This window comes from Ursus arctos, unplaced genomic scaffold, assembly GCF_023065955.2.
Source record: "Ursus arctos isolate Adak ecotype North America unplaced genomic scaffold, UrsArc2.0 scaffold_7, whole genome shotgun sequence".
Lineage (NCBI taxonomy): Eukaryota > Metazoa > Chordata > Mammalia > Carnivora > Ursidae > Ursus > Ursus arctos.
This window is the reverse complement of record NW_026623089.1, coordinates 7739326-7763565: the sequence shown is the minus strand read 5'-3', so window position 1 is coordinate 7763565 and position 24240 is coordinate 7739326. Positions and strand designations below refer to the sequence as shown.

At 53.9% G+C, this 24240-nt stretch overlaps 1 protein-coding gene across 5 annotated transcripts in view; it reads right to left on the bottom strand.

Moving 5' to 3' along the window:
• Positions 1–1604: 1604 nt before the first annotated feature.
• Positions 1605–24240, bottom strand: part of CHST15 (carbohydrate sulfotransferase 15) — a 91414-nt gene continuing 68778 nt past the window's right edge. For all 5 annotated transcript variants that reach the window (XM_057308560.1, XM_026494336.4, XM_048219067.2 and 2 more), the window contains 3 exons: positions 13750–13906; positions 6088–6235; positions 1605–4463 (listed from right to left, as the gene is read on the bottom strand). In XM_057308560.1, the coding sequence (XP_057164543.1) occupies positions 4273–4463; positions 6088–6235; positions 13750–13906 (496 nt within the window). In that variant the 3' untranslated portion in view covers positions 1605–4272. The remainder of the gene's footprint in view (positions 4464–6087; positions 6236–13749; positions 13907–24240) is intronic.

Below are 24240 nucleotides of genomic sequence, written 5' to 3'. Positions count from 1 at the left end.
CACCTTATATGGCAAAAAGGCCTTTACAGATGTGACCCTGAGCTGGGGAGAAGATCCTGCATTATCCCACTGGGCCCAGAGTCATCACCAGAGTCCTTCCGAGGGAAGCGAGGGGGACAGTCGCGAGAAGGGTGACGTGACCACAGAGGGAGATTCGAAGATGCTACACTGAGGACGGGCTCAGGGGCCCCCAACGTTGGAAAGGGGAGGCCTCTGGAGGCTGGAAAAGCCAGCGAAGCAGATTCTCCCCTAGCATTTCCAGAAGGAACAGAGCCCACACCTGGGCCTTAGCCCCACAAGACTGATTTTGGATTTCAGATCTCCACCACTGCCAGACCATCAACTTGTGTTGTTTTAAGGCACTAAGTTTGGCACAATGTGTTCCAACAGCCGAGGGATACTAATCCAGTTCCCCAGGGCCACTGGTGCTCGGGCTGCTGGGGTCCCGCCCACGGGCCTGCCCTCTCCCTGCGGCTCGGCAGGAGCCTGGCCCGGGGAGGTTCTGGGAAGGTGATTCTTCCTACGAGTCTTAACAGGATCTGCCTCGCCCACAAGCAGAGTGGCTACCCACAGGGTGAGATTTCTGGAGCAACAGGAAAACACCCGCCCACACCGCGACCTCGCTCCCTCTCCTGCTGGCTGAGGCCAGAAATTCCTCCAGAGCACCGTCTTTGCTTCAGTTCCCAGATAGGGGCGTTTGGGAAGAGGGCATTCCAAGGGAGGCTTACATTAAGACCCAGACGATCTGTATCAACACGTTAGCTGGTTCCCGAGTAGGGGTGAGTGTCCACACACGGAGAGGGTTTCCGGAAAGGCTCCCGGGACAGGGAATCAATCAACCTTCCAGACTCACCCGTCCATCCTGCCCCTCGTGTCCCACCCCCCCCCTTCTCCTCTCGGGCCTATTTTCTCTGCTGAGCCAAGCTGTTTCTGGCTCCCTCATCAAGAGATGGGGTCCTCCTCTTTCCAGGTCTAGACTCACTGGTCCCCTTCACACAACACACCACTATGGGGGGCGGTGCTGGGAGAGAGACTCTCCAGGGGGTCTTTCCAGAATTAGGGGACCCACCCATGGGCCACACTGCAACCAGGATAGCCCAGGGCTCCAGAAATCCAAACTTGAGACAATCCCATCTTTTCTATCCCAGTGCAGCCAGGGCACCCCGAGTGCCTAGTGACAGTGACACACACCGGTGATAGCAGGAGTCTCCAACTCACTGTCCCTGCGGCCAGGCCCCGGGAATGAGGGCAGCAGCCATGCTGACAGCAGCCTCTGGGAGGAGCGGGGCCTGTGGTCAGTCACCCCACCTTCACACGCACATGCCTGACGTCCACGTGAGGCCCGTCTGGGGTCCGGGAGGGCCCTGGCACCCGGACGCACACCCACAGCAGGCCGCTCGTGGGGAGTCACTGGTCACGTCAGAGCCTTCTTTCTGTGCTCTTCTCTCTCCCGTGACCGTATGCAGGAGGCCCCCTCACCCAGTGTGTGCGGGGAGCCCGCACGTGAGACCCCGGACGATTTCTGACTCCTCTGTGGGCGGCAGACGCCACGGAGAACCCACCACGGGGGCTCGGGTGGGCGAGGAACGGCATGCACTCCTGGGACGAGTCACAGGGGTCCACATTTAATGTTAAATATGAATAAAAGTACAGCGTAACTCTGGCTCACTGGACACACCTCCACTACTAAGGGTGTACAACTGAATATAGTCCAATACACAGCTTTGGGGACACAAAGTCACTTCAATACCAGGTCATGAGAAATGCTTTCACTTTGGTTTTGGATGACAGGCTCGAGGGCCACCGCCCGGGGCTGTCAAGGAGAACCGGGCCTGGACGCGAGAAAGCAGAGGCGACACGTACGCCCTCCAGCGAAAGGCCCCTTGACAGAAACTGTCTGGACGGCACGGACCGGCACGAAGGGCTGGGCCCGCGTATATAAAAAGATTTGTAGAATAAACCAAATAATATTGGAAATAATAGCTCCGGTAATACTTCTGTAAGAAGCAGAATCACACCACATGTTATTCACATGCACGGGAGTGTGTAGGCAAAGTCCTTTGCTGTCGCTGTGGTTGGAGTAGATAGCGAAACGTGTACTGGAAATTCCAAGTCCGTCGGCAGAGAAATTAATCCATGAGAAGGTGGTGTCCAGAGCGGAGGCGCCCCAACAGCCACAGAACTAGAAGGGAGCGCACTCAGGAACGGTGCCCACACGCGCACACACACACCGTCTACTGCAAATAAATACACACGCACGCCTAAGTGATAGCACCCCGCCCCCCGCCCCCCACCGTGCCAAGGCCAGATTCCCCCACGCGCCCCGCTCCGCGTGCGGCCTGTGAGGGAAAGGGACAGGGGGGATTGTCCCACAAAGTGGGTCTTCAGGACACACAGCCCCTTCAGGAGCAGAAATGGCTCGGCCGTCCAGTTCTGACCGCCCTCTGCATGCCTTCAAACGGGCTGCACATCCCACTCCTGACGGCAGAAAGATTGCGGTGGCTCGGCTGGACGGCTGAGCAAATCCGCATGTCTGCGAGCGATGGCTGGACACGAAGGCACCTGCACTCTCTCACTCTGGCGTTATGGGACCTTGACCAGAGAGCTCTGGTTCGCAGGAAGCTTCCCTTGAAAACACTCCAGGGCAAAGCTTCATTGAGGTCCCACCTGGGGCTGCGTGCCAAGTGGGTTCCAGTGTCCTCTTCAATCTCTCCCCATCACTTCCAAGAAATGACGAGACCTTTAGTCCATCCATTGGTAAACCAAGCTGCCAAGTGGCCCAGCAAGTTCCATTAAGAGTCCCAGCATACCGGGCTCGGCCCACGTACAGCTCACGCACTGTTTCTGAAACAGAATGCAAGCATCTTGTAGTCTGGGAACATAGTAGGGGCCTCCAGCCGCACGTGGTGGAGAACGTGCATAGCGAGCTCATTCCCAGAGGAAGGCAGAGCAACAGAGTGTGTCTGTGGCCAAAACTACAACTTGAAACACCCTCCAGGCCTGCTGGTGACCTTGAGTGCAAGAGGAGGGTCCAAGATACCCAGATTTCCCACGAAGAGTTCAATTCCTGGAAGTTGCTCAGTCTGGCATTAACAGCAAAAACTTCCCTTCCAATTATAAACTGAATATGTATTCTGATTATAAACGGAATAAACTCTGGAAGAAACATGTAAAGAGGCAGAAAAGAGAGCTATGGCTAACAAAATGCAGAAAGTGGTTTTAAACATTCATTTTCTAGTTAAACGTAAGTAACGCAAGGGCAGAATGGGAGATGATCCGAGAAACGAATGTGCCACAAAAAATCGACAGTTTTTTCTCTCTTCTCTCCCGTGAAAGTGAAGTGAACAGGGTTTACATCTGAAGAGAATACAGGGTGGGCTTTGGAGTAAAGGGAGAAAAAGGAAAGAGCCTCCATTCTCTGCCCAAATAAAGGTATTGACCTGAACGTGTTTCAGAACTGAATGGAAGCGCAAGCTCCGGCAGTGCTGTGACGTGACCTCCGGCATGGTGACGAACCTCTAGCATCAGGGTATGACCTCCAGCATGGTGACGTGACCTCTAGCATGGTGGTGTGACCTCTACCGTGGTGGCATGACCTCTAGAGTGGTGGTGTGACCTCTAGCATGGGGGCATGACCTCCAGCATGGTGACGTGACCTTTCGCACAGTGACTTGACCTCCAGCGTGGTGATGTGACTTCCAGCGTGGTGGCGTGACCTCCGGTGTGGTGACGTGACCTCCAGCGTGGTGGCGTGACCTCCAGTGTGGTGGCATGACCTCCAGCGTGGTGACGTGACCTTTGGCATGGTGACATGACCTCCGGTGTGGGGTGTGACCTCTGGCATGGTGGCGTGACCTCCAATGTGGTGACATGACCTCCAGCATGGTGACGTGACCTCTGACATGGTGACATGACCTCCAGCGTGGTGGCGTGACCTTGGCGTGCTTGATCAGATCCCAGCATCAGCACCCCAGCCGCACCTCCCCCACGGCCCCCGCCCAGCGCCGCCCGCCTCACCCCCTCAGCCCGGTAGCTCCAGTGCAGGAGGGAACGGTTTCCCAGGTGGAGTTCCCGATGGCCTTGGAGGGAGGAGCTCTGAGAAGGGTCAGTTGCCAGGTCATTTCACACCACAAATGCTTATACTAAACACGTGCCTAGGGAGGGGAAGAAGAATCTCAGGGTCTTCTCCACGCTGTGAGTAAAAGGGCCCCCCCCACCCCAAAGAGACTCTTCCGTGGTGGCACAGTGGAACCTGCCGCGGGAGCTCGGCCCTCAGGTCTTCCTCCAGGCGAACGCCTCGTCAGCGAGCACCTGCGCCAGCCTGGTGTTGAAGGGCCCGTAGAAGTCCTGCAGGATCCTCTGGGTGACTGGCCACATGGGCCCCAGGTTCCGGTCCTCGGGACGCCGCGTATTGGACGCAGGGCTCTTTGTCATTAGGGTCTCTTGTTTCTCACCTAAGGGCCCTGGAACACAGAGAAAAACTCCCATGAGGCCGGAGGCACAGCAGGAAGGAACTTTGAAAATCCCAGCCATGCTTCGTGCTGAGACAGGAGTGCCCCTGAAGTGTTGGGAGATGAAAATTCCTCAGCTGGACCCATCCTGGAGCTGCTGAGGGTGGAAAGCGGAAGTGCCCACATGAAAGAGCAGGGACTCCTGGCCTGGGGTTGCACACCTGCCCCTGGAAGTGCGGCGGGAACTGGGGGATGCAGCCTCACCCAGCCTCACCTCCTGCTTTCGTGGCCACATAGCCACAAAGGGCCAGCTCTCGTGGCCGTCAGCCTATCCCTGGATAACTATCTAACCTGCCTGGCACGGTCCATGTGCTCAGATTTTCCTGCTGACCAGCCTGACCGAATTCTGCTGGTGTCATTTCTGCTTCAGGCTGCTGATGCAAAGGGCCTGTGGCTGGGCCCTATTTCACCTTGTGTATTGTGCTAGTATGGTGGAGATGGGGCTGGGGGAGGCCACCTGTGCCCAGAGACCCCATGAGCTGAAACTCCACCTGCAGCAAGGGGATCTGTGGGGAGACAGGCCCGGGAACAAGCCAGCCACCGCCATCCCCAGCCCTCTGGACCACAGGCCTCTCACTGGCTTAACCAACCAGATCACTGCTTAGGCCCTCGGAATTTGGCCGAAGTCCTGAGCCTTTACACGGAAAACCCTATTCCAGTGTCCCTGGGATGTGTGTGATAGAAGGAACAGCACAGGCCTTCCTGTCAGGGGCTGAAGCCAAGCTCATCAATGCAACAGAATCTACCAGTGGCCAAAACAAAGAAAAATGGTTCTGGGCCTTCAAAGGGAAAAGTAATCACACTGCCTCATGTCACCAGCTCACCCGTGACAAAAGGGTTCCAAGGCCAGTGGTAGGTGAACATACTTCAAGAAATATTCCATCAACAAAATTCCCAGGCCAGATCATTAGACAGGGCCTCGGGAGGTGTCCTGGGAAGGGATATGAGCTCTGCTCTAGACTTTTAAGCAGTCCGTGGGTGTCCATCCACATGGGCAGTCCTCCGTGCCCACATACCCACCCCCACCGGCCATTGCCATGGCGGGGAGCAGCGGACCTTCCTAGACGTGCTGTTCAGCCATGTAGCCCCAACTCCAGGGGTCCCCCAAAACCTGGGATGATGCAATGACCTGTCCATTCCCTCTTTCAAGCCTTGTGGCTTCCGCAGGACTGTCCCAGCCACACACTGACCTCTCACTTCATCCTTAAGGCTCAGCTCACGGACCATTCCTTCCATGAAGCCTTCCATTCCATCCTTCAGCAGCTGGGACCCCAAGTCATGTGTACGAACCTGCTGCGAGGGTACTACCCTTCCCCCATATCATTCTACCAGTTACTTGGTTACTTGAGCTGTGCCCTTCCCGTCTCCCTCTGCTGGACTGAAAGCTCCGGATAATGAACCCCTCACCACCCCGGCACCAGGCCCTGCACTTGACGGAGGGTTACTGAACTAGCTGCCCAGCTTGGCCCGGCCCGGCCCAGCGCACAGAGTCTGCGCATGACTCAGAGAGCACCACGGCCAGCCGGGGTCCACGGAGCCCAAGCCAGCTCCACGGTCTCCCGCGTGACGTTCCTACCGAGGTTGAGAAACTGGAAGACCCTGTGCATGGTGTATTTGACGTTGGATGCGTGGTCTTCCAGGCGAAGAATGAGGAACTGTTCTTTGTTAAAGACAGTGAGCCAGTCCAGAAGGTACACAGCATACAGCCCGACCTGCAGCCTCACCTAGAACGAAGGAAGAAGCGGGCGTCACTTCGGGAGCCACTCCCCCAACACTTTCCCCGAAGCATTACGGCGCGGACGAGCCAACACCAGAAGAGCTATCCAAGCGAAGGACTGCCTGCGAAGGATGGATTTTAAAAGCCACGCGTTCTTGAGTCCTCACGGACGGTTTCAAGCTCCCCACACAAAAGGTTCCTACTCAGGGTCACCCTGAATCCTCACGATGACCCTGTAGATAGCGGCGTGACACGTTTCGGGGCAAAGACTCAGGTGAAGGAAGAGGCCGAGAACGCACGCATGGACAGTGCAAACATTCTTTGCACAGTGACCTGGCCGTCTCTGCTCCTACACCCAGCCCACAACGGCTGTGAAAACCGCCTGGGGCACAGGCCAGCAGAGTGAGCCGCCGAGTGCCCGGGGCCACCCGAACACCCGTGACCAGGCGGCTGTGTGGACACCCAAACGCAGCAGTGCTCTATAAGGCCACTGCGTGTCTGGGATCCCCGTCCTGCTGTGCCTTCTCTCACACCCAACTGGCAAGATTGCACACTGAAGAATTAACCTTATCCAAAGGGAAGTCTGGCCCCTGTCCTCGCCTCCTGGGAGGTGACCTCTAGGTCACCTAGGATGTCCTGCCTGATAAGCATCTTTGCTCGCCTGGGGCACCAGGCCCCCCGACAGTAAATAGCATGAGTTACGACGGGGGCTTTGGGGGACGCAGGATCAGTCTGACCTGCAGCAGGGGCTGGACAGTAAAGGTGGTATGCGACTGAGCTCCAGGAAACAGTCTGACCATCAAGGTTTGGCTGGCTTCCCTGGTTGCCAAGGCTTGGTGCGGGTCGTGTGCTTCTCCCCTGCGCGGGTTTTAACGGGTACCCCTTCCCTGCTGTAAACTGTAGCCACGAGTACCACAGTCTTCAGTGTGCCCCGTGATTCCTTCCAGTGACTTACTGAAACCCAGAAGTGGTTTTGGGGACCCCCGACTTACAAACGTGTCAGAAGTGAGAGTGGTCTTGGCGCCTTCCCACTAACTTCCCAGTTGCTGCTAAGCTCTTCAAAACTTCAGGAGAACAGCCCTCTCCCCTTCCGCCCTGAGGCCCCTTCTCCTGCGCTCCTACTCCTGCTCCCCGCCCTCCCCAAGTCTTGGGGACTCTGCTCCACTTCCTGTCTGCAGCTCTGCCTCAGCGACCTTCCCCAACGTTTCCATCTGCTGCCTCGGCCCCGCTTCATGCCAGCCCCTCTGGTCACACCCTGCCATCACGGCCTCCTCACTGGTGCTCCTGTCCAGTCTCTGAGCAGCCAGCCCTCGGCTGCCACCAGCGTAAACTGTCCCCACTGGTGGCCTGGCCATGCCGTCCCCACGCCCAGCCCACCCACTGTCCCCGTGTGGAAAGCTCTTGGTCTGGTGTGTGCTCAGCCCCCAGGCGCCCCCTCCAAGCCTCGGCTCCTTAAGCTGAGGGCTGGGGCTCCTCTGTCATCCCTGCCGCACGAGGCCGGCCGCACTCCCACTTTGCTCTCCCGCTATTCTTTTCCCATTTCATTATTTTTCTAATCATGTGGGAGGACGCGGAGGGAGAAAAACAGTGAGAGGGGATAAGCTGTCTCCAAAATTCATTAGCTGCCGCCAGCCCCCAGGTTGTTGCTTCCTTGTGCGCCAACCCATAAAGACGACCTCAGGCTGGGCCAAAGCCACCGAGAAAAGGAGTACGTGCCAGCCTCCGAAACCCTGTAACACAGGACAAACCATTATGAGAAGGTCTTCTTGAGCCCTCAGCCTCACAGAGCACGTCGATTCTGTCAGGCTCATGCCAGCCCCTATCCCGGAGGACCAGCCTCACGAGGGCCATCTCTTCCAGAGAACCTGCCTTTGGGACTTGAGCTTTCTAGAATGAAGGAAGCTGGGGTTTGCGACAGGATGCGGGAACCCATTCCTGACCTGGCTACAGGTGACAGACTTTCTCTGCAAGCCCGCTTGTGCCCATCGTGGGCAGGGCCCCCACCGCCGCTCCCAGGAGGACGACGACCTGCTGGCTGAGGCCCTCCTGCAGCAAGCTCTTCCCTCAGAGGCAGCGATGGCCCCGGCGGGGGAGGGGGGCTCTGCAGCGGAAGGGAGGTGGGCTGGCTCTCACAGCTACAGGCTCCCCAGTCCCCTGAACACCCCCTCTTCTGGCCCACTCCATGAAAGCTCTGGCCGCCCCGAGTGACACTTTCTGGTGCGTGCAGCATCATTACCACAACCGGGCACCATTAAGACACACCGAGGACGGGCCCCCTCAGAATTGTTCTTCTTTGTCTTTCCCCCGCAGAGGTCAGAGAATCAAAATGGAATGAAGATAAATACGGTATTTAGGGGAAGTGTCTGATAGATTTAAAATTACAAAACATCAGAACTGAGAAGCCTTTGCAGTGATCGGCCCCAGCCAACTCTTGATGGAGAAAGGGAAGCCCAGGGAGGGGTGAGGGCCGGCCCCAGGGTCAGCTGGGAGGCCCACCAGCAGGAGGAGTTGGTGCCAGGTCCCCGCCACTGGGGCTTTTCCCCCACACAGAGACAGAGCCAAGGAGGGGTGGGTACAGGGCTCTTCCCAGACAGGCGCCATGCCGAGCATCTCCATTCCCGATCGGGGCTTCAGGCGGAACTCCCCACCCAGCCCATCTGCTATCCGCTAGTGTCAAAAACTCCTTATTCATTCATTCATTCATTCTGCAAATAACCAAGGGCATGCAGCATGCCAGGTGCCCCACTAACCAATGGAGACGTGCTGCTATGTAACCGACATGGCCCCTGGCCTCCTGGAGCCTCAGGGGGTACACAGAGCTAAGTTGCTGAAGAAACCAACACCTGGAACCACCGGCTGTGGCCCATGCTACAGGGAAACAAGCAGGGTGGGGACAGAGAACAGGGGTCAGATGAAAGCAAGACCCGGAGAATAAGAAGCCCTGCCACACCCAGAAGTGTGTCCCTGGGAGAGGAAGTGGGAAGAGGCGCTAGAACCCCTTTCTCCAACCTAAGGGGACAATAGATCGGCCTGGAGGGCTGTGAGATAGATTGATGGGTCCACCCCCAAGGTGCTCGATTCTGGGGTCTGCGGCTCAGCCTGATAGTTTGTATTTGTGACAAATTTCCAGGGGACGCTGATGCTGCTGGTCCAGGGAAACGCTTTGCAAACCCTGGCTCTGAGGAAAGAGGCTGGCCTGAGGACCTGACAGGAGAGCATGTGGCTGCAGCACAGTGGTGTGGAGGGGCGGCCGGGAGGAGGTGGAGGAGGAGGCCGGGCTGGCTGGTACCTTCCGGTGCCACAGGAAGGCCGTGAACGTCTGCAGGGAGGGTAGCACCAAGGTCCACCTGTGTTTGAAAAAGATCGCCCTCCCTGTGCTGTGGTTGAGCTGGGATTCACAGCTGGAGGGAAATCTGCTTCCCCCATCCGAGAATTGAAGATTCACCCCCGAAAGGAGGATTCCCCGTTGCTCCTGACTGCCTGGCTCTTCCCCCAGGAGCTGGCCAGGGGCTGAAGAGTAACGGCCAATCTGCGATCTGTGATGCCTGCCAGCCCCTGTCCAGTCTACCCGTCCTGCCCCTGGGCATCTCTCTCTGACCAGAGGTGTCTGCTAAGCCACCAGCTCGTCATCCTCAGCAAAACCTGAGATTAAATGAAAAAAAGCCAGTTTGGACCTTTGCTTTTAGGAGCCAGCCAGCTAAGGTAGAAATGCCGTGAGTCTGAAAGGCCACAGGACCTGAGGCAAACACGAGGCCTGTTACCAGCTCTAAGTCTCCGGGTGGGAGAGTTCATGTCTGTGGGCCTCAGTGTCCTCATCTGTCAAATGGGCATGGATTTCAGGGCAGAGCGAAGGGCAGAACGTGATGCACCAGAAGAGCTCGAGGCAGTGCCTGGTGCAGCGTCGGGAGTGAACAAAGGTCAGATCCCATCGTCCTGCTCTCACAGGCAAAGGTGCCGAGGGGCTGGAGGCCCGGCAAGTTCTGGGGGGCGCAAAGTGCCCGGTGCCACGGACGTTCACTCTCTACAACCCGCTTACGTCAGACATTCACTCCTCCATGAGACAGACACAATGTGAAGCCCCTGAAATAAGCCGCACCCCCAGTCAGGAGCTCCACCCCACGTGCCTGGCCTTCCCCACCCAAATCCAGCCAGCATAAGCGCTTGCTTGTAGAAGGCCCGAAGTAAAGCCCACGCCTGTGCCTCCCTCTGTCTAACGCGTGATTCCCTGAAGAGAGTACTCAGTACTCACACAGTCTGGGATGTGGGAGAGCAAGACCTCAGCGGGTAAAAGAGGCGATAAGAACAGGAACACGCATGAATGGCAACAGCTCTGTGCATGTGGCAAAAGTCAATTCTTCCCGCCATCAGTCTGCGCTGAAAACAGCGATGATGGATAAGATAGCGAGGCCTGCTGAGGTCAGTTCTCCCAAGCTCTACAGCCCCCGAGTTCACGCCTCGCTAGGATCCGAGCCAACAGTCACATACACAGCTCCCAGCGGCCCCCCATGTGATGGCCTTCTTGTCTCTCCCTCCTTGCTTCCGCATACTTTGCGTTGTACGATAAAACCAAGAGTCCACCCGGACTAGGGGCTTCACCTCCGTGACTGCACTCCTTGCTGTGCCAGGCCCTGCAGCCCCTTTGGGCCTCTCTTTGGTCCAAATTATTGGTCTCTGAGTAACCATTTCATCTCTCGACAAGCGTGCTATGCAGCACTGGGAGAGGATGGTTCCAGCACCTTCTCTGAACCACGCTAGCTGGAAGGGTCACCTCAACTCTCCCTGTCCTGCCTCATGCCCACCCTCCCTTCCAGGTCACGTCCTGGCTGGGGTTTCTTAAAGAACTGAGCACAGTGCTGAACACAGAATGGGCACCCAGTGTATGTCCTTGGGGACGAACTGAGTCCCAGCTGTGAGTGAGGCCCGTCCCCATTTCACACCACATCAATGAATTTTCAGGAAATGTCTCTCCAGCAGGCCCTGCATGGATGACCCTCACGGTCATAAATAATCATAATAAAAGCAACAGCTAAGAGCCAGAGCCATTTTGAAGCAAATACGGTACTTGACACGCCAACCAGAAAACACGTGGTTTCCCCTCTGATCCCGCCACCTCATCTAATCCACCTGCACATCCTTACCACTATTCCTTCTAATTATTTCTAGAAACTTCCATTCTCTCCTATCCTGCTCCACCACCAGTTCTCTTCCAGAAATCCCATCCCACACCCACCCCAGACTCCCTGTCTCTGGGAGACAACCCACCCTCCCACCCCCCGGGGCCCCGTATACTGGGCATCTTTCTCAAATGCAAAACTGCTACAACTATCCTCTCCTTAAGCCCTCCCTGAGGACTCATCTCCCTCAGGATGAAGTCCAGACTTCCAAGGTACAGCAGATCCTTGGTGATGCAGGCTCATACCTCCCTCTTGCCATCACCCCACCACCCACAAAACCATGTGCTATAGCAGCTGTAGCATACGCCCTCCGTGCCCACCCCTGGGCCTTTGTGTATCCTGTTCCCCTCACCTGAACAGCTCACTACCTCCATGTCCCTGGATGACTCACCCTTTAAGGCTCAGCTCAAACATTACCTCTCCTAGGAAGTCCCCCTTGCCCTGTGTCCAGGTGGCCTCTGCTGGGGGCCACAGCTCCTGCCCCAGCCTCTATGTCACTTGCCCACTAGGGATGGGGCTGCACCGGAACCCAAGGACATGCCTGTCCTACCACAGCTGCAGTACCAGCCCAGGTGCCAGGCACAGACACAGCGAGACAATGAATGCACGTGAAGGATGGCAGAATATGCTGCCCCAAAATATACCACTTTGGTATAAGGATTATTTTGAGCTGAAGGCAACTGAAAACACAGATATAAGAAAAGCTCTCTGCCCTCACCCTGTTGGCCTACAAGCGGTACATAAATTTGTAAGGGTGCCCTTCCTCCCCTCTCCACCAGGATGGACCAAAGTTTATCACTGGAGACAACTCTAGACCTTTGTCAGCCTTAAGACAGCACCAAGGACCTGACATAACAAACCTCAGTAAAACTCACCCTCACCAGCCATTAGTTCCCTCATACATTTATTTGCCTTCCCACAATTTGCTGTTCTAGAAACTCAAAGTCCTTTCCCTTTGTCTGGTCACCTCTCTACAAATGTACTCTTCTCCTATTAAGACGTTATATAAGCCTGAGTTCTAACCATCTTTCTGAGTTACTCATCAGGGACATGTGTATCTGCAACACACACGTTAATAAATTTCTGGGGTTTTTTCCTCTTGTGAAACTGTCTTTTGTCAGTCTGATTTACGGGGCCCCAACCAATGACTTTACGATGGCTGGAAGAAAAGGATTATTTATTTCTCCCCTCCATGTGAATGAACTATCTCTCTGATCCTTACAATAGCCCAATAAAGCAGTGGTATTAACTCCGTTTTATGAGGAAGCCATGGAGTCTCAGAGAAGCTACAACAACTGTTCAGAGTCACATGGCTAGTAAATACCCAGGCTGGGAACTGCATCGTCTGGCTCCACAGGCCACTCCTCTACCCTACCAGATTCTGGCCAGATTCTGTGCGGATCTGTGTCCTTGTCTGCAGCTTCTCTGACAAACTAAAAACTCTGGCAGGAGAGCCTCAATCCAACTCAAGGCCCAGTGCATCCTGCCAGAAGTAGTACCCTGCCTTCCAGAGAGGATGGCCTTGATAACAAAAAAGAGGGGGTGAAACTCTCTGACCTTGAACTCCCCACGCCCAGGGGGTTCCCAGCCTCCACCTCCAGCACATCTGTCTGCCTTACCACATGATGCGCTCCACAGAGCACCACTTGTGAACCACACCCCAGGACAGAGGCAGCACCGGCTTTTACAGTGGAAGGCTTTCCCGCTGCACAAATCTACTGCAAAGACATGCACACAACCCAGGAGCTGTGCGGTAGAAAACCACCCTTAGCCAAAGTGTGCTGAATTCACCACCAGCAGCTTTTTTTGCATAAAAGAAGGCAAGAATGTATAGCTAGATTCCGGAAAGCGAAAAAGAGAAAAGAAAAGAGAGATCAAGGGAAAACATTTTTCTGTTTAGGCCCTGCCGAAGAAACACTGGAAGTCATTGGTGGGCAATATGTTAAACCACCAGAGCAATCCACCACTGGAGAACACGCTTAAGACCATTTGAGAGCTGGGTCCCTGTGTCTGCCAATCCTAATTGCAGGGTGCGTTTTCAGAGCCTCACTACATGGTAATCTTCTTAAATGTGCCCTCATTCCCTGCAGAGGGAGGAGAGAGTGTTGTACTGGGGAGATGAGCAGGGAAGAAAGCCTGGTGCCAGCTGAAAGGGCCCATCCCTTTCAGTTTTTACGTCCGTGCATATTTGTGTGTGCATTAGCACCGCTCAGAGGCATGGGGAGAGGCATCTGCACATTCAAATGCTTCTCTGTGTTTCTATGCTTCCATCCCATCCACCATGCTGCCTGCATAATAAGCACCAAGGCGCCTGTTCTGAGGGGAGCCGGGCTTCCAGGATACGCACAGGCATGGCATTGTTGAGTGTGTTGTTGTAGACGCAGGCACGCAAGGAATAATCGAGCATGCAATTTTCAAACAGCTGCAGAGCTTCCGTCACTTTTTCATGGAAGTCATCGGCAGATTTATTCGAACTTGCGAAGTAGAGATAGTCGGAGTACAACCTGTGAATAAAATAAATGGATATTTTTACCACCCGGGAATGGGAAATCACGCTCCTTGGGTGACAATGACAATCAATATGCAATCACACGATCTCATCTTGTTCATTAGGACCCTGCCATTTCTCTTTTTCCCTTGTGGATGGGCCACTTTCCCAACTCCTCTCATACCTCCCACCTCTGCCAGGGCCACCCAGACTCTCCTGGGCTCAGACTCATCTACACTGGCCCCAGACAAGCCACCAGTACTTTCTTTATCCTTTGCAGCCTGTTGAGCATGCAGCCCTGCTTTCCCTGTCCCAGTAAGCTTAGAAACTGTCAAGAGCGAAGACAGGCCATGAAAATGTTATGCTCCTTCCGATCTCTCTCTCCTCCATCTGAGGCAACAAGAACATCTGTCGCTCTTACAACATTACAGTTCCTTGTGAAATTCCTGCCCATTCCATAGACATTTCAAACATTAAAAAAAAAAAATTGTGAGATGTGTCTTTCTAGATTGATAGGAACCTACTTTTTAACACAATATAAACCCCCCCCCCCCCCCGCATATGCATGCAGTCACCTGTAACCCTGTTTGTTTGTCCATGGGTTCGTTCACACAGATCCCACCACAGGGATGTGTCATGTCTTCCTACAGGAACTGGCGCTGCCACTCCCTGACCGAACTTTACTGGGGCGCCTCTAAACCTTCTTCCCAACTAGGCCTCACCTTATAGATGGCCACATCCATCCGTGAATTGCCCAATTTCCGTGTATTGCCCAATTTCAGCAAGAATACTGCTAGGTCGGTTTAGCCAGAATCCCCCACCCTCTGATATCTGATTATCCTCCATATGTGGTGGGTTCCTGGTCCCCCCTCCCCGCCGCCTCCCCTAGGAGATGTCTGACCCCCTCAGCCTGCCTTCAGCCGGAATCCTGCTAGGTCGGGTTGGTAAAAACCCTGACCCGCTTACCCCGATGTGTCCTCTCAGTAATTTCCAACCCCTCAACCCCCACTCCTCCTTGGCTGTAAGTTCCCACCTTTCCCTGCTGTACCCAGAGCTGAGGCCAGTCTTTGTCCCCACGCTGTGTCCCGAACCACGTGCAATGGTCCTGAATGAAGTCTGCCTTCCAGCCTTGAACAAGCACCAGGATAAGGGTCTGCTCACTTTCTTTCTTTCTCTTTCTATCCTTCCTTCCTTCAATAAATCCTCTGCAAATATATTTTATTGGACTTTCAGCATTACAGATAGTTTTTTTTTTTAAGCATGGAATATTTCTTTTCTTACATCACATAAACAAACAGTAAGACAAGATGAGTTATAACAACATAATAAATGCAGCTCCCATGGAAAGTCTTCCTGCCCAGTTTCTCCGGTGGTCCTAACTGGGAGTCCTGCTCCCCAAAGGTGACCTTCATTATCAGTTGCTGAAATAGCCTTCTAGAAATTTTCTGTTCCCTACTCAAGCACATACCTGCATATTTTATATTTTTGAAAACACAGATGGCATCCGATTGTATCGGATGGAGTCAGGTCACAGACCTACCACGGTGGCACTTTTCCAATCACCTCGTTTGGAGGACTCTGAACATCCATAAAAGCAGGTAAGACGGTATACTGCAGCCTGACAGTACCGTGAGGCCACTGTCACCAAATAACTTTTCTTTAACAGAACTGAGTCGTGAGTTCCCATGCCTTTTCCTGCTTTCTGCTTGCAGAGAGGGTAAGTCTTCATCTTTTGTTTTTCTTCATTTCTGCCTGTTGCCTTTCTGATGCCCACTCCGATGTGACCTCCGCACTGCACCCTTCCCTCACGCACTATCCTTGGCCTGCCTGTGGGAACATGCGGCTGACGCAGGGTGGCCTCCTTGCTCCAAGGACTCACGTTCTCTCTCCTGCTAACGCGATACTTTGTACTTCCCCAACTTCTCCAATGTGGCTTCACTCATTCCAGTGAAGGCAAGTCAGTGAATCTTACTCTGTACCAAATGTCTGAGGAGTACACATCCGTCCTGCCAACTACTCCCCACGCTCCGGCCTGACCCCGGCACTCAGCCACACCCATGGGGGCAAAACCACAGGGCCCCCATGGCACAGGCCAGCTGCAAATGTTCCTCCCGTGCCCCTCCCTCTACCAGGAGGGTATGCAGACGTACTGATAACACAAGCGTGGCTTCTCAGCGGCCAGAGCTGCTTCTCCTCAGACATTTGACACAGGGCCTTTGACACGACACTTTAGAATCCATCCACAGCCCGTGTCCACAGAGGACACCTGTGAGAAGTCTGGAGATGCCTGGGATCTGCCTACAGACAGTCTACACACACCCTGGAATGGGAGAGTTTTATAGACCTCAGCCTGTTTGGTTAAATTCTTCAAAAGGCTCTGTTTCCAGACTCGTCATTAGTGACGCTCAGTGACTGGTGAGTTCACGCCCCCCAGATCCGTGCCTACCCAAGCACATCACCCAGGATGATATTACATCCACCTGTTACAGGGTCCCACATCACCCGTCCATCGCGACACCCATCACTGCAGGCCGGTCACAGTATAACCTAGAGGCTGACGGGTAAAGGCCAAAATCAGATTTGCCTGGACCCCAAAGAGCAATGCAGCCGTATGTGCCACACATACCATGTGGCCGTGAGTCTGATGCGGTGCCCTTCCACGCTCACACATTTCTTACCAGTCCCACTGATATTATGTCCCAGGCCAAGAAACTCTGTCCAGAAAAAGTAACAGACACCTTTGAAACTGTCATCAAAATCTGTGTTTAATAGGAAATCTAGACCAGAGTTCTTACCAAGGACTCCTACAGGACTACCCACATTCCCTGGTGGAACTGGAATTCTATCACATAAATTACTATCTAAAAACCCAACCACTGGGTCAAGCTTTCCATACCGAGATTTTGTAGTAATATTTCTTGCGGACGTTTGGCTCACAAATAAAACAAGAGCCCCTAAACCTGCCTCGATTTTAAACATCAAGTAACTTCATGAAGAATCTGCTGATTCCATATAATTCTTTAGAGATCAGGAAGTAATCCCAGGGAACAATCTGGAACGTGTCTGAGAGAGATCAGGAAGTGATCCCAGGGAACAACCTGGAACGTGTCTGAGGTTCCAACCAGGACAGGCCAGCCCTGGTAGGGGGCAGGATGGTGGAGAGGACTACAGATTTTCATCTGTTTGAGGTGAGGTGAAATGAACTCAGGACCTCACCTTCTGGGAGTCAGGTTCAAGGCCTTTTACAACCAGGCCAGGCCTATCTCCTCAGTAGAGCAGAGGCGGGTATCCTGAGCCCCTCAGACCCTCCAGGGACCCTGGATCTGCCCACAGAATGTGCAGTGGGCCTCAGGATTCCCTCGAGCCCACATGCATGCTAGCACGTATATCTGTAACCAAACGTCCTTCACGTTCCACTTTGTCAAAAACATCTGAGCAGACACTTTATTCATCACAACGAATGGCCGTCCCTCCCATGTGGATTCTATAGGTCTCCCCAAAACATGTCCCCGGTACCTGTAAATGGGATGTTATTTGGAAATAGGGTCTTTGCAGATGAAATTATGTTGATATAGAGTGGGTTGTAAATCTGATGACTGGTGTCCTTACAAAGGAGACAGAGACACAGGGGAGAAGGCCACGTGAAGACAGAGGGAGAGGATGGGGTGATGACTGCCACAAGCCGGGGACCACCCAGGGCTGTCAGCCACCAGCAGCAGCTGGACACAGGCCTGGGACAGTCCCTTCCTCAGAAGCCCCAGAAGGAACTTACCCTGCTGATACCTGGCCTTTAGGCTTAACCTTCAGAACTGCCAGAGAACACATTTCTGTTGCTTTAAGCCACCAGGTTTACAGAAATTTGTTGCAACAGCCCCAGGAAACACAGGCAGGTTCTAATCCCGAATTGCCAGGAAGACTGACAAGTCATTTCTGCCAGCACCTCTCCCCTACCCTGAGACCCTGGCAGAGTCCTGCATGTGCAGCTGGATGGGGCCACAGGGCCATCTTTTCCACAGAGACACAAGAAAGAAGGCAAAGGAAAAGCATGAGCTCTCATTTTGGGGGGAGCGCTGTTTGGATCCCCCGAAGAATGGGGCTCATGCTTCATAAGAATGTCAGCAAATACTCAATGCTATAATTTCCCCGCAGCTGCTTTCTAGGGGGAAAGGACCAGGTAGTGACCAAGGATGACTGAAAGCCACTTAGATGGTTTAAAACCATTCAGAAAATGTTGAGAAGGGCAGCGAATATATCAAGAATAAGGATCCAAAAGCTGGAGTAGGCACACCCATGTAACAAGAGATAAATCTAAATTTATCCACATTTTGGTCTTTCAAACCAACTGTGGAATGATGAAGTAGGGGAGAGAAGCCAGCAGGGAAAATACACCACAGGTTAAGCCGACATAAGCTCGTAATGAATCATCACAGAAGTTCCCAGACACTTATGCAAATCTCAGGATGCATTAACAAAGGTATGGCATTGAGAATGAGGAAGGGTGTCACTCTGCTCCACCCTGGCAGATTGGGACCCCAAAGGATGCTTGCCTGCTTCAGTGCTGGGTACTGAATGGTGGGGGGAAGGAGCTGTTCCATCTGAAGAAGAAAGACTTAGAAGAAAGAATAAGTTTCAATGTCTATAAGGCTGTCCTGGGCTGGAAGGAGACCTGAACCACACTCCTGAAGGACTGACTGATCAGTAGGTAGAAGCTTCGGGAACTAGTTTCAGGCAAGGCAAAAAGTCTCCAGCTGGGACAGTCCAGCATGAAGTGAGTGGCCCCAATGGGAGGAGCAGTCAAGGCTGGTGGGGCTGAGTGAGGGCCAGCTGACCCTGACCCCCAGCCAGCCCCCCTGCAGCTTAGGGGCTGCTAAGACCCTTCTCCTGAACTACCTAGCTGTCTTCCTCTTCAACCATCCCAAACAGATGGGTGTTACATTTGGCCAGGACTGTTTCCAAGAGTAATTCCAAATATAAGTCCAAATACATTCCAGGCCTTCTGTGCTATGGTTATTTTAAAAGGCTGCTAGGCGGCCCCATGACAGGGGCTCAGCCCTCGTGGAGGTGCGCTCAGCTCCTGCCTGGGCAGGGTGGGGGTCCTGGGGCCCAGCACTGCTGCAAGGGGGAGCGGGAGAGAATATGTACCTGAGGGGGGGGGTGGCTCCCTCAACCCAGGGCCTCTGGAAGGGACAACGTCTCTCCCATGGGGACAGAGGAGTGGCTATCAAGGCCATCACTTAAGGGCCCACCGGGTAAAATCAAGACGGTTATGCCAAGGCCAGTGGTGATTCTCTTCAACGACACAGAACCTACGTGAGCAGAGGTGGGGGGCCTGCTCGCCGCAACAACGGCGGCAGCCACTACTCCGTGGGCTGCCCCTGCACGTCAGGCTCGCGCAAGTGCTAGGGGCTTCAGCTCGTGGTCCACCCCTGATGCGGCCGCCCCTCCCCAGGCCCTGCGCTGGGTACTGCGCACATGTCCTCATTCCGTGTGCAAGACCTGCCCCCCAACCCGAGACACAAGCTCAAGGTCATCACCCTGTCTCAGGAGAAGACTGGCTTTTTGGAGAGATTAAGGAGTTCCCAAGGTTACACAGCCCAGGAGACTTTGCAGCTGGAGCCCAAACCAATCCATGGCTGCCTGAGCCCCAAGCCCCCCGACACAACAGGCCTCAGCTCTGGCCTCAGAGTTCAAAGAGCCAAATCAAGAGCTGACAAGAGCGGGGTGCTGGCCAGTGGAGCCGATGGGCTTGGCGTTTTGTTTGAGGTGCACGGTGATTTGGAACGCTGTAAGAGAACTAGTTAGTAACTTACAGGGGACAGAAAAGCAATCACGAGGCGTAACAGAGCAGCAAACGCTCAGGGTAAACACGACGAGCTTCACCGTCACGATCAGGAAAAGCCGATGCGGTCACAGAGCAGCGCACTGGGCGTCCAGAAAATGGCAGCAACCACAAAAAGGTGTTCAGGTATTTATTAGAATTTCAGAGCTCCCGGAGTGACCTTTGAGCACGCACATAAGCTGATAGTCATTGGCTGCTGCAACAGCTCATTTGATTTAAATGGTTTGGCTCTTCAATGATGGTGTGCTTGTCGGCCAGCCTTCCCGCAACGAGGAGACCCAGGCAGGTTCCAGCTCAACGTCACTAGTTCAGGGAGGCTGGCTTCTCCTCCTTTTGGAATGGTTTTGTTCATACCATTTTAAAATTGAGATGTAATCGACATATCAACAATTCAGTAGTTTTTAGCAGACACACAAAGCTGCACAAGCATCATCACCAGACAATTCCAGAAGACTTTCATCACCCCAGAAAGTGACTGTCGGTTTTAACCTGTCAGTTCCCAGGGAGGCTCACAGGAGAAGTCACGGAGATCCCACACCCACAAGGCACACGAAAGGTTCGACTGCATCAGCTCCGTCTCGAGAGCCCGAGCGGTGCCATCGCTCCCAGCTACTGCTCTGCGTGTCAGACGTCTTGGAGAGCTGAGCTCTGAGAAAAAATCAGGGGCGGACGCCGAGGTGCTGGGCGGCGGAGAGCAGCTGACGGCTCCTGGGGGGGCTCACCGACTGCTGTGCTGGCCCCGACTTGGCTGTGCGCCCAGAGCGCCCACCAGACGGCTTCTCGGTGACACACGTGAACAGCCCTATTTCCTCCAGCAGGAGCCCCCAAGAGGTGGGCACGCTCTCGTCTTCCACTTCAGCCCTCACCCCATGACATCTCCACCACTCTGTAGCCATCCGAACGGTGATGACAAGAATGAAACCTGGAGAGCCCCCTCATCATTCTCCATTTGTTGGCATCCACATGCAAATCACTGATCAATAACTTCCTGACCTCTGATAAGGTGCCATCAATAATGATTATGTATATTTTTTCCTTCAAGGAAATAAGGCCATTTAACGTGGCCGAGAAGGAGACCCTTCTGTCTCACTGAGTGATAAGCTGTGAATTTCTCATCACGAGGAACAACGAAGCAGGACTGGCAGGGCCAGCTCACTTGGAGGAAACGTCAAGAGCCACCCAAGGCCGTACACACGGGTGACACTGATGAGTCTCATTTTCTGCCAGAGAAGAACATCCAGGTTTGGGCCTAAACATGCCCACATGGATGCAACATCTCCAGCTCACTGAGGGCATTTGGGCTGGATCTTCTCTTCCCCTGGAGCAGGAGGAGGGTTCCGGTTCACCTTTGTTTCTTCCAGAGCATCCAATCATGGGTCCTTGGTCAACATTCATGGAACAGAGGGGAGAACCTCTCAGAGCCAATACCAAACATCCCTTTGATCTAAAGCCTGGCATGGTTTACAAAGCACTTTCACACAGTTCCCTGTGACCCTGATAGCAGGCGTCTGCTGGCAGAGAAGGAAAGGAAGCACACAGAATTGCTGGGCTTCCCCTGGCTGAAGCAGCAGCAAAGCCAGGCCTGGATCCCTGGCTGTGGGATCCCACCGCAGAGAGTGGTCCCTGACTGCTACGCACCCCCCCCCAAAAGCTTTAACTCGCCAACCTCACTAATTCGAGGTCCCTGAAGTGACCTGGCGGTCCAGAGTGGACTGAGCGCCCTCCCCCATCCTGGCCTGAGGGGTCCACGGCTCATAGCCTCCGCAGACAGAGCAACAAGGGGCCCTTCTCCCCGGTGTGCCTCCCCCCGCCCCCCGAAGACAATCCGGGTGGGAATACTCAGGACTGCCAACGACTTTGTAAACATTTCCCCAAAAATAAACAGTGTCAAACACATGGGAATTTTCAGCATGATGGTTTTTCTCTCCCCAGTAACAAGATGTGGCCCCTCACCAGGCGATTACTCCCAAATGGCCATCGGAGCACCTTCACGAAGGCCAGCGCTGTCCTGGCCGGGGCCTGGCCAGCTCGCCCTCCCTGATCTGACGTCCGAGGCCGACCCCCTGGCCCTTGGGTGGCTCCCAGTTCAGCCCTATGAACGTGACCTCACACTACTTTTAGGGCTCATTAAAGGCATGCCAGTGGCACCCAGACAGCTTCTGAGAAGCAAAATGCCTCAATTCACCAGGAAACAGGCTGCTGAGAGACACTCTATTAAGTCTCCTGCAGACTGCTGCTAATCCTTCCTCCTCCAGGGTCTTAAAGACAAGGAGAGTGGGAGCCGGAGGGAGGGAGGTAGGGCATGGAATCGCTCCTCGGCTGTCACAACCTCTCTGCTCCACCGGCCTCTCCCCCCACTCCAGCTCTTGCCCCCAGAGTTCTCTGAATTTCCCTTTAAGATTATGGATGCTAATAACTGATCCATCAGCGCTGAGGAACAGCCTGCCCTCTAATCCTCGTGCAAACGTGTGATAGAGAACACGTCACCGGACGCCGGCATGCCAGCTCTCCTCTCCTGTCGCAGAACGTGTCCGTGGTGTGACATCAGTGCTTCCAGCGACCTAGAGAAGTTCAGCTGTTTGGAAAAGATCTTCAGCACAGGCTGAGTGGCGAGAGAAATTCTTGTCGCAGGTCAGAGGTCTATAGCGATTCAGAAGCATCAGTTGGCGCAGCCTCCTGCCATCTGAGCTTGGTATCGCCCTGGGATCGGCATTTCGCTCTCGCTGATGTGGAGTCCATGCTTAGCCACCCAGAAGACAGGGGAAGTGGGGAGTCATCCTGCTGATGGCTCACCGTCCCATCCCACCCAGCATCTGCCCTCAGCAGAAAAGACGTGTTCCACCCACAGTGAAACCTCCCCAGGGCAGAGAGCAGACGGTGGCCGCTGGACGGGAGAGGCCTCCCCAGCGACAGCTCGGAAGGGCCCAGCCACACAGCTCCTGATGGCACTGGGGAGACCTCTGTGCAACTGTGTCATGGCCCAGCCCTTCGCTCTGTCTGGCTCGCCCCATTGGACCCCCCAGCTTGTCCCACAACGGGGTCCGTAATCCTCCTGCACACACACTGCTGTCTCCCCGTCTGCGTCCCAAGGACCAGCCTCTGATAGGAAGACAGCTCGACTCCTCAAACAACACGGGCTCAAATCCAGCCTGGCCACTGCTAACCAGGTGACTGCGGGGAGATGACTTAGCCCCACTGAGCCCAAACACCTACTTGCCAAGCACGAGTGGGGCAATGCCTGAACAGTGCTTAGCACAGAGGCAGCCCTGAGTTAATGCTGAGGTCACTTAATTGAGGGCCGTCCCACTCCTTCCATTGGACATAGGCGCCAGGGGGGCAGACAACGATTTTGCCCTTTGACATGTGCCCCACATGTAGCACTTCAAAGGCGTCCAATGACTGTTTAGTGAGTAAACGAGTGCTCACTCTGCGTTACTGTTATTATTTGCTACTAGTGTGACCTAGTAATAATAGCTAACGATTACGTAGTATATTTTGCGTTCATCCAGCACTATTTAAATACGTTACATATATTAAGTTATTCTCACAACCCTAAAAGCAGGACTATTTTCCCCCATTTCACCAATAAGTAAATGAGACACAGAGAGGTCTAGTAGTTTGCCCAAGGTCAGTGGCAGAACCGGAACCATCTGGTCCCCCCCCAAGGCTATGACTCTGTCAAGGTGACCCTGGTTTTCCACTTACTACCCACATGTCTTTCCACCCACTTTGCAGATGGAGTAAAATCCATGAAACCAGGATTCCTGTCCAAAGGGTTAGCATCGCTCATTACTCTGTCCGATGACCAAATGCATGTAAATGGACACATTTCATTAAGTGCTTGATTCCCTCCCTTCCTAGTACATCAGCATAAATAGATTAATTATTGACTCAGTCTAGTGGATTGTTAAGAAGTCAGTTTCTACAAGCAGATGAAGAAAACAACGCCCCAGGAGTCAAAGTTCAAGGTGCCCGGGTCAAAATCAAGTTCTCGCTCTTTACTGAGCTCAGTTCTCCTTCCCGTTGGACCCGTCGTCATAAAACGTGAGCACCAAGCATCCTGTGCTGGCCACCGCCATCCCTGGCATTAAGACTACGCACAGAATTAGACCCAAAACATAGACACGGTAAAATCCTTAATAGATGGCATGTGACCCCACTCCAAGTGTCCCCTGAACGAACTACATCAGAGGGCTCAGCACCTTCCAGCCATTTGTCCCAGTTAATGAAGGCGGTGTCTGAATTAGGAGGCAAACTCTGTCAACCACTCACAAACGAAGCGACGGGAAGCTAACGGGAGATGTGCTGAAAGGAACAGTCTTTCCCACTTTAGAGTCGAATTAAAGGAAGAAAAATTCTGCTTTTTAATTAACTAGGCCAATTTGGCCTAGAAATGGTTCACTTTTTTAAACTGTCATTATCTCTTACGTAGAGAAATTTGCAGCGTGAAACTTGGCTGGCCCTTCTGGCCATGAGAACCAGCCTACCCGCATTCCACTATTCCTCTGTTC